We start from the raw sequence: 9416 nt of genomic DNA, 5'->3' as shown, positions 1-9416 counted from the left end.
TGAACTAAAGCTAATTCCATACAGGCTTTGTGGACTCCACCCCCACCCCAAGCCAAAGACACTGGGAACTCCAAATCCCATCACCACCAAAGGGAAGGTGGCTGGGACCTGAGGGTGGGGTTAAGCAGCCAGGTTTGGTATAAAACCAGACACGTGGGCTTTGGAGGGGGTCCCCCATTTTGGCTCTCCGCCAGCTCGCAGCTTCCCGCCAGCTCTGAGAGTGACTTTGGGTTTCCAGGTCGGCGGATCGGGTAGGACGCATTAAAGACTTTATTTCCCTATTTTCTCCCTGAGTTGTACATTTTCCCTATTTCCTTTTCCCTTGTAAATAAACCCTTTATTAACCTTTTGTGTGTGCCTGCAGTGGAGTATTAATAAGACCCTTGTAAGCGCGCGGGTGAGGACCCACAGCCAGGAACCCGCTCAATATCGGGGCTGCCCTGTAACAAAAGCTCCCTTGGGATCATCTTAGACACCCCAAGTTGGCGCGGTCACCCCTACTGGGCGGGCCCGGGCGGGCCCCCCGCCCAAGGGTGCAAGAGTGACTTGGCAGCAAAGTTTCCACCTACAGATCTTCTCCCCACTCCGTCCTCTCCCCTCCCCGCTTGCACATTCCCTTCCCCCGGAGACTGCGGCGCGGGAAGGGCAAACGCGAAGGTCAAGCCCGGACTCGCCAAACTCAAGAAACGCGCCCCAGCGCTTTGCGCACGCGTCGGGCAAGCCCCGCCCCCTAGGGCGGTCGGTCCCGCCCCTTCGCCACCACCAGCCCCGCCACACCTCCTCGGGCTCGGCCCGGTCGCGGCGCTTCGACGTCATAAGACGGCGCCTGACGTCGTAAGACGGCGCCGTAGTCCCGGGCGCCGGAGGCTGCACGTGGGCTCAGGTTTGGCAACTCTCCGGCCCAGCCATGGACACGCCGCGGAGGCGCAGCAGGCGCCTGGAAGGACTAAACCCTGAGTCTCCCGAGAAGTCCACCGCAGCTCCACGAGCGCGACGGGCCCTGGTGGAGGTCGAGTCGAACCCTGAAGAAACGAGGGAGCCCGGGTCTCTTCACGGCGCTCTGCAGCCTATCCCGGAGTCCCCCGAACAGCAGCTGGAGACGAGCCCGGGATCGCCCAGTCCGCGGCACCCAGGTCACCCGGATGCTGGCTTGGGGTCCCCCCGGAGGCAGCCAGAGCCGGACCCAGAGTGCCCCCAGGAGATCTGCTATCTCCAGGGTCACCAGGATCCTGGCGTGCGGTCGCCCCGAAGACAGCCACGGCCGAATCCAGAATCCCTTCCACTTCAGCCAGAGCCAAACGGCGAATCACCGAAGTTCTCCCTGGGCCAAGAAGAACCGAGCTCGGAGTTGATCCAGAGTAAGGAGGAGTTGGCTCCGGGTTGCCCCCGACATCAGCTGCAGCCGGGCCCAGGATCTCCTGAGCCTTACCCCGGTCAGCAAGCGCTGGGTCCGGAGCCCTCGCGGCCGCTACAGGAACTGACACCCCAGTCACCAGGCTCCCCGCGGAGTCAGCTTGAGCCGAGTAAGCCGCTTGAGCCGAGTAAGCCACCTGCGGCGGGGGACACCGTGAGAGATGGCCTCGGGGCAAAGAAGCGAAAAGGCTCTTTGGCTGTGGCTCCCGCGTCCAAGAAATTGAAGGAGGAGGAGGTTCCTGTAATTCCGAAGGGGAAGCCCAAGTCAGGGAGAGTGTGGAAGGACCGCTCCAAGAAGAGGTGAAGTGAGGGACAGCTGGGCCGGTGGGGGGTTCTCTATGATATTAGGGGCCTGGTGCACCCCTGGGTTCGAGATAGCTCACATCGGTGGGTGTGTCACACAAACCGGTAGTTGACAGAATGCAGTAAAATGCCCTGGATCCCAGGGAGTTGAGACCATGGCCCCAAAGATTACGCTTTCTTTTTTTAAGATGTGTTTATTTATGCATATAAGAACTGGGGTACAGGCCAGAGGTGCAGGGGGCGAGCGGATTCACCAGAGAGAGTGGGGAGCAGAACAGATGGATCTACCGAAATACACTGCTGAGAGGTGCAGCGGATGAGACAGGAGAGGTCTGCTGCGCCATGTGGGTTGACTCCCTGGCTGGGGATCGAACTTATGCTGCAGAGGCTTTGGATAGTTTCACAGTGCTGTGCTTAACCCCCTGCACCACCAGGGAGGCCCACCCAAAGGTTACTCTTGATGCTTCCTCCTCGGGTCCCTGTGGTCCCTCCTACATAGTCATTCAAAAGGCATGTTCCCTTGTCAGCCCTGTCTCAGTGAGGGAGGTGGAAGAAAGTTAACCAGCCCTTACTTGACACTTGTTGAGGTCTTTACCCTCTACGATCTGTTACAGTTACTCACCTTTGTAACAAAAGGTCTAGTGGGCCTGGAAGAGTTCCCTATTGTAGCTTAACTATAGCAGTGAGAAGAAAAAAAAAAATCCTGAGGAAAGCAGGATTTTCAAGGACCTGGTTTCATTATATCACGTCCTTTCCTTTAAAGTTACGTTCGGGGGCCTCTCTGGTGGCGCAAGGGGTTAAGTACCACACTATGAAGCAATCCGCAGCCTCTGCAGCATGAGTTCTATCCCCATTTGGCCAGGGAGCAATCCGCATGGTACAGCAGACCTCTCCCGTCTCGCCCACTGCTCCCCTCAGGAGTGTACTTAGGTCGATCTGCCTATTCTGTTCCCCACTCTGTCTCTGGTGAATCCTCTCACCCCCCACACCTCTGGCCTGTACAATTCTTGTATGCATAAATAAATAAATCTGCAGTTCCCAGGAAGGACTCACCAGCACCAGGTAAATGGGATGCTGCCGAGTAAAGGCGGCCTGGGGACCAGCCTTCACACAGGAAGGGCATGTGTTATCACATCATGTGCACACGATGTGCATATCAGCCCCAGAAAGCAGCAGCAGGGGTTTGTGTTGTGGTTTTGTTTTTGTTTTTGTTTTTTTTTGAAAGATATATTTTTTTTTTTTTTTAGATTCATTTATTTATACAAGAACTGGGGTATAGGCTAGAGGCACGGTAGGGTGACAGGATTCACCAGAGACAGAGTGGGGAACAGAACAGGCAGATGGACTGAAGACACTGCTGAGGGGAGCAGCGGGCGAGACAGGAGAGGTCTGCCATGCCATGTGGGTATCTCCCTGGCCAGCCAGCAATAGAACCCACACTGCAGAGGCTGCAGACAGCTTCATAGCACTGCACTCAACTTGCTGCACCACTGGGGAGGCCCAGCAGCAGGTGTTTTGACTCATTTTACACATAAGAAAACCTGGGCTCTGTGGGGGGCCCAGAGGGTGGCCCGCCTAAGTGGGCAGGGCTGAAAGCAGAGATGCTGCAGTAAAATTAAAACACCTCTGAAAGTCTCTGTTGGGTGGGTGAAGGGCCAGAGGGCTGGTGGATTGATGTTGGGACCTTTGAAGAAGGAGCTTCGGCTGGTGGGGTTAGTGGCGAGAGAGCCCAGGTGGGGTGGAGGCACGGTCTGCGGGAGGTGCCCCAGGAAAGGGGATCTGGCTGCAGCCCCGCCTTCCATGCTTATACCTGATGCCACCTTTGCACAGCGCTCCTTGGGATGCACGGCCGTTCTCTGAAGGGTGGCATTTATTGAGCACCTACTATGTGCAGAGCAATGTGTGGAGTGTTTCCTGGGCCACATCTAAGTGAGTCCACCAAACCCCCTTTGGGTTGGGACCAATTCTTGTTTCCATGTAACACAGAATTGTGCGGAGAGCACCTGGTCCAGGGAGAGCACCTGGTCCAAGGTCCCCACATAGTAATGATGGATTTAGGTCTCAGAAGCCGGGCCTGTCCTTCAACTCCCAGGTAAACCAGTGCTCTGGAATAGCACAGCCCCACCAGCCACATATGGCGATTTAAATTTATTAAAATTAAAAAATCATTTCTGCCTCATACCAGCCACCTTTCAAATACGCAAGAGCCATCATGCCTAGCGGCTACCTCATAGACACTGTCTTTGTACAAGCTGGGTGCTTGGGGAGAAGCCCTTGAGCTGGACCTTATAAGAACCTGTTCTCCCCCATCCAGGTTCTCCCAGATGGTTCAGGATAAGCCCCTGCGCTCGTCCTGGCAGCGGAAGATGCAGGATCGGCAGGAAAGGAAGCAGGCCAAGGACTTTGCCCGGCACCTGGAGGAGGAGAAGGCGCGGCGCCGGCAGGTAAGAGGCCGGACAGCCAGGCTGGCCTGTCCACTGCAGGCCAGGGGGTCAGGGACACTCACCCACATGCCCAGAGCAAGGCTACCTGGGTGGGGGGGAGCCCGGCCAGAGTGGGAGTGCTCTCAGGGACCACGGGGTAGGAACACCCAGGGGAGCATCCAGGTGACCTGGGGTCCCTGTGGGGCAGAAAGGCTGACAGATTGGCAGGACTCATCCTGGGTAACGTTGCTGTCGTCCTCCAAGAAGCAGCTGCCACCACCCAGCAAGGTGAACAAGCCTGCACTCCTGCCGTTCTCTCCCTCGAGCTCACCCGGGGCCAAAAATGCCCCATTAGAGACTCGGCCCAACCTCCTGTTTCTCCAGGAAGCCCCAGCTGGCAGCATCAGGGAAAGCATGTGGTGGCGTTGTCCAGTGACTGCCCACCAGCACCAGGGTTATCAGTGAGAGTCACTAGTGGGCCCAGGGACCCAGGAGGAGACAAATACCTGGCCCCAGACGGGCCACTGAGTAGGGGATGGCGGGAGGCCCAGCCACTGGCTCACCTGTCCCCTGCTTTGAGTCTCCCCAGCTCAACCGATGACCTGTGGGTAGTGGGCTGCTGCGTGTGCTGGGGCCTTCTCTAACTTCCTGTGTGGCCCTGACTCCTTGGGTAACTCACTTCCTCACATGCCCTCAGAGGCACCTCTGCCCAGCCCCTGGCCCGGACCTTTCCCTGACTCTGGGCGCCCACATCTCACTTCTCCTTTCTGCCCAAGGGCCCAGGTCACCCCCACTACCCCGGGTTGCCAAAGCCAAAGGCCCCAAGCAAATGTCCTGCCCACTAGGCCTGGCTGTCAGCATTGCTGAAGTACGGGCTTCTGTCCCCCACGCAGTGTTCCCGGGGGGTGGTACTATCAGGCCCTGTACATGTTCATTCTTTCCTCAGGAGCCCCCAGCCTCTTCTCGGCAGCCTCCACCCTTCCAGCCCTGCACCCAGGCAAACCTCAGGAGCCCACCCTCACCCTTGGCCTTGCATTCTAGGGGCATGGGGCTTGGGGGAGACAGGGAGACTCCCAAGAGATTCCCTGGCATTTGATGAGGGGGATCAGAGGGACCGCTCACTGTCAGCGTGTGCCTGATTCCCAGCCTGGGAGCCCTTGGTGTCTTAGCCCCCGCCATCCCCCAGTCCTGTCTAAGCCCCTGTCCTCAGCTGCCTGTCCATCTTCTCGGAGAGAGTCAGGAACTTGCCACCATGGTCCTAGATGTGCCATGGGCTCAGAATGGCTCCTAGCTAGCCCTCTACCCACCCCCCGCCAGGAAAACCAGGAGCTGGGGTTCCCTCCTCCCTGGCACTCTGCCAGCTCCCAGTCATCTGGGGCCTTGAGACTAGGGCCGTCTGGCTCTAAGACTGAAAGCCCCTTCCCCGGTGTGTTCCAGGAGAAGAAGGAGCGCCGGGCCGAGAACCTAAGACGCCGCCTGGAGAATGAGCGCAAGGCAGAGGTCGTTCAAGTGGTGAGTGCTCCCTCCCCGGGGTCCCACCACCGGGCCGAGCGTTGTGTGCAGGACGCCTTGCGCCCCGGGCCCCTGTGGCACTCCCAGGCCCCTACAGTGGCCTCCCTTTCCCTGGGGCACCGACAGGACTGTCCAGCCACACTAATGCCCTCCCTTCCCACCACCCCCAGATCCGCAACCCAGCAAAGATCAAGAGGGCGAAGAAGAAGCAGCTGCGCTCCTATGAGAAGCGGGACACCCTGGCCCTGCTGCAGAAGCAGCCGCCCCAGCGGCCAGCAGCCAAGAGCTGAGCTTGGGACGCCCAGGCCTTCGGTGGCCAGCCACCCTGGCTGTCAGACCGGCACCCTAACGCTGGCTCTGAGACAAGCACCCTACCCCAGGGGGGGCTCAGCGCCTTTGAGAGCTTTTGGGCAGGTCTTTCGGACAAAGATCCAGAGGGAAGCCTGGGACCTGGCAGCAGCTGGAGGAGGAAAGAAGTTCGGCTTCCTCCCCACCCCCCAAAAAAAACCCAACACCTCATTTCCCCTCCTTCTCCAAGTGCCTTCAAGCCAAGAGGAGTAAATTCTAGTTCTTCAGGGAGTTGGTGACTGGAGAGGGACACCCCCAAACGTGGATGATCTGTCTTAAGGTCCTGGCTCCAACCCAGGCCAGGAGGCGGCAGTCAGGAATCCAGCTCGGATGGGGCTTCTCTCCAGCTGCCTCTTCCTGTGCCAGACTCACGCCCATCCCATCTACAGCAGAAGTATTTATTCAGCACGGGCACAATTCGGACAGCGGACAAGTCCCTGCCCCCAAGGAGCTTTCATTCTGATGGCAAAACACAATAAACACATCAAATACATAAGTATCAGGTGGCAAGTGGGAGCAGGGCCGAGGCGCTGGGGGGATGTCTGCACAGCCGGCTGATGTACATCGGTTCCGGGCGCTTCCAGGGGCCAGGCCTTGCTGGCGCTGGGAGGACAGGGTACAAAGCTCGCCAGCCAGCCCGCAGGGCCAGTCCTGGGGTGGCCTCAGGAGCACTCGCCCCAAGAAACCCATTCTGCCTCTTCCGCTAACATTTCACACACACACACACACACACACACACCCGCCAGCATTTGCCGGCACCCGCTCTGTGCCAGCCCCAGGGAGGCAGAGGTAAAATGGAGCAGTGTTTGTCCCCAGGTCCAGGGCAGGTAGAAGAGCCAGGCAGGCGGGGTTCAGTAGCAAGTACGAGGAGCCCCTCCATCTGCAAAGTGGAAGTGACAGCCGCTCTGCCCGTGTGTGGCCGGGAAGTGGCTGCTGCGGAGGTGCTGAGCCCACCCTGCAGCTCCCCCCGCCCGCACAGGTGTCCTGCTCTGGCCTGGGAGGCTGCAGCGCGTATTCAAACACCAAGGCCAGGCCCCTCTGAGGAGGCCGGTGGCACGGACCCAGCTTTCCCAGACTCCTCTCGTTCCACCTTGTAAGTGCACTTTGGGCAACGCTGGTCAGAGGGCACAGCAGGGGCTCTGATGCAGCTATCTCTTAAGTCTGTTGGGGCTGTCGGATGTCTTTCACTTCTTAAACTCAATGAGCGTACGACCCTTAGGTAAGCAGGCACCTCACTCTGCTCTTCTGTAAAGATCGGGGTTAATAAAACGAGCCCCTCGAGATTACGGGGTAAAATGTGTATGGTGTGAGTAAATGTGTGTGTGAAGAGGCTGGAGTGGAACCGTGTCCCCAAGCATTTCCCACATGGCTATCCCAAAACTACATCGGGGGTTTAATGTCCACCCCACCCCCCATCGCCAGGTGTCACTGAGCTCCAGGAAATCCGCTACCCTGGTGGAGAAGTCATGAGTCAACCTGGGCTGCTCCAGCGTGGTCCGCGGACCACAGGCCCTGACATCCTGGAAGCTGTCAGAAAGGCCCATCCAGCCCCGCCGCCCGCGCCACCGGAGCCCGGCTGCACTTCCACAGGCTCGCCAGGGCCACTCATACAAGTCTGAGTCACGCGGCGTAGCTCCCGTTGTTTCTGAAGAAGGACTCAGTCACCCTGGGTACTTGGAAACGCAGATCCCTAGACCGGACTCGCCCCTCGGGGCTGGCGGCGCGGTAGCTGCTTCTCAATGCTGGTGTCTGCAGGATGCTCTAGCGCCCAGCCACGGTCCAGCCTCGCCTTCCCGGGGAGCCTCGCCTTCGCGGGTGGCGCCTCCTAATCAGAAGTGGCGCCCAGCGCCTCCTGGTTCAGGGGCCCGGTCTCGTCCTGGGATGGGGCCCGCCCCTGCTGCTTGGACCCGTCGCGGCCGCCCCGAAGCCAGCCCAGGAGACGCGCGGAGCCGAACGAGGGCAGGCGGCGGCCGTCCAGCGAGAGGGCCGTGGCCGAGGCCGTGGTGGAGGAGCCGCGGCGCCTGCGGCCGCTGCCCAGGCCACCCAGCTCGCTGTCGTCCACCAGCACGCTCTCCAGCACGCTGCGCAGCGAGCGCCGCAGCCTGCTCAGCAGGTCGGGGCAGGTGAACACGTAGAGCAGCGGGTTGACCACGCTGTTGAAGAAGGCCAGGCTGGTGACAAAGGGCAGCCCGCGCCACGCCAGCGGCCCCAGCGCCGGGTTGGCGTGCGCCCGCGCCTCCAGCAGGCTGAAGATGTGGTAGGGCCCCCAGCAGAGCACGAAGGCCACCACGATGGCCGCCACCAGGCGCACGAAGCGGCTGGAGCGCCGGCGGCCACGGTGGCGCAGCTGCAAGCTCACGGCCACGTGGCTCGAGGCGATGACGGCCAGCGGCACCAGGAAGGCCAGCAGGAACTTGCTGACGGCCAGGGCCATCTGGCGCGAGTGGCACGTGGCGTTGCGGTCCCGGCCCGGGCTCAGGAGCAGCACGTTGTAGTAGCACATGGTGCGCCCGTCCTGCCGCTGGATGGTGTCCCGGAACACGAAGTAGGGCACCGTGTTGAGCACCGCCAGCACCCAGAGCACCAGGCAGACCTTGTGCGCCGCGGCCACCGTGCGGTGGTTCTGGGCCCACACGGGCCGCGCCACCTGCAGGCAGCGGTCCAGGCTGATGGCGCTGAGCAGGAAGCCGCTGGCGAACATGTTGAGGAAGAAGGTGGACGAGTGCAGCTTGCAGAAGGGGGTGCCCAGCTCCCACGAGTGGCCCACGGCCAGGAAGTAGGTGAAGAAGGGCAGGAAGGCGGCGGCCAGCAGGTCGGACAGCGCCAGGTGCAGCACCCAGGTGGTGACCACGGTCTGGCGCATGCGGCAGCCCACCACGAAGAGGATGAGCCCGTTCTCCACCAGGCCCAGCAGCGCCGCCAGCCCGTGCAGCACCACCGACACGTGGTCCATGTAGCGGATGCTGGAGTTCCTGTGGCTTTGGAGACGGCTCATCTGCTCCAGAAGCGGGCAGAGAGGCTTCGTCGTGGCGTTGGCCAACATGGCGGCCCTGCAGCGCCGAGAAGGGGCTGCTGAGGCGGCCGGGCCGGAGGTAAGGGGCCCTCCCGGGAGTCGCCCATCCCGCCCCTGATGTTACAGACGACACCCCCGGGGATTGGGGACGCGGCAGGAAGGTGGGGTGATGGCTCCCTTGTGCCAGGGAAGGCGCTGGATGCATTAATGGGAAGTGAACTGCACGAATACAGCTGCGCGTCTGGAACGGGCTGGCACACAGTAAGTGCCACTTGAGTGTCGCTGTGATTGTTTTAAGCAAATGGATCAAATGGGAAAATAGGAAGGCCAGCCCCGCGGGGCTCCTCTCCCCAGTCCTGACAGGGCCTGACGGGGGCCCCACCGAAGGGGCAGGCGGATTTGAC

The 9416-nt window shown here is 60.4% G+C and overlaps 2 protein-coding genes across 2 annotated transcripts; one reads left to right on the top strand and one right to left on the bottom strand.

Moving 5' to 3' along the window:
• Window positions 1-851: 851 nt before the first annotated feature.
• CCDC86 (coiled-coil domain containing 86) lies at window positions 852-7712 on the top strand. The gene is made up of 4 exons (XM_037517840.2): window positions 852-1713; window positions 4031-4160; window positions 5577-5651; window positions 5822-7712. Exons 1-4 carry the CDS (start codon window positions 908-910, stop codon window positions 5939-5941), a joined length of 1131 nt encoding a protein of 376 aa, XP_037373737.1. The 5' UTR covers window positions 852-907; the 3' UTR covers window positions 5942-7712.
• Window positions 6259-9045, bottom strand: PTGDR2 (prostaglandin D2 receptor 2). Its single transcript, XM_037517839.1, has one exon. The coding sequence runs from the start codon at window positions 9040-9042 to the stop codon at window positions 7825-7827; it is 1218 nt and encodes a 405-aa protein (XP_037373736.1). The 5' UTR covers window positions 9043-9045; the 3' UTR covers window positions 6259-7824.
• Window positions 9046-9416: the final 371 nt, after the last annotated feature.

The sequence above is a fragment of the Talpa occidentalis genome, unplaced genomic scaffold (genome assembly GCF_014898055.3).
Source record: "Talpa occidentalis isolate TD23 unplaced genomic scaffold, MPIMG_talOcc4v2.1 talOcc4.17, whole genome shotgun sequence".
Classification (NCBI taxonomy): Eukaryota; Metazoa; Chordata; class Mammalia; order Eulipotyphla; family Talpidae; genus Talpa; species Talpa occidentalis.
This window is presented reverse-complemented; position numbering and strand designations above follow the sequence as displayed.

Excerpts from the sequence above, each read along its gene's own strand:
- PTGDR2 (XM_037517839.1), bottom strand. The coding sequence starts at position 9,042 with ATGTTGGCCAACGCCACGACGAAGCCTCTCTGCCCGCTTCTGGAGCAG.
- CCDC86 (XM_037517840.2), top strand. The coding sequence starts at position 908 with ATGGACACGCCGCGGAGGCGCAGCAGGCGCCTGGAAGGACTAAACCCT. Across the intron at positions 4,161-5,576 it reads AGAAGGCGCGGCGCCGGCAG|GAGAAGAAGGAGCGCCGGGC; the intron begins GTAAGAGGCCGG and ends GGTGTGTTCCAG. Across the intron at positions 5,652-5,821 it reads AGGCAGAGGTCGTTCAAGTG|ATCCGCAACCCAGCAAAGAT; the intron begins GTGAGTGCTCCC and ends CACCACCCCCAG.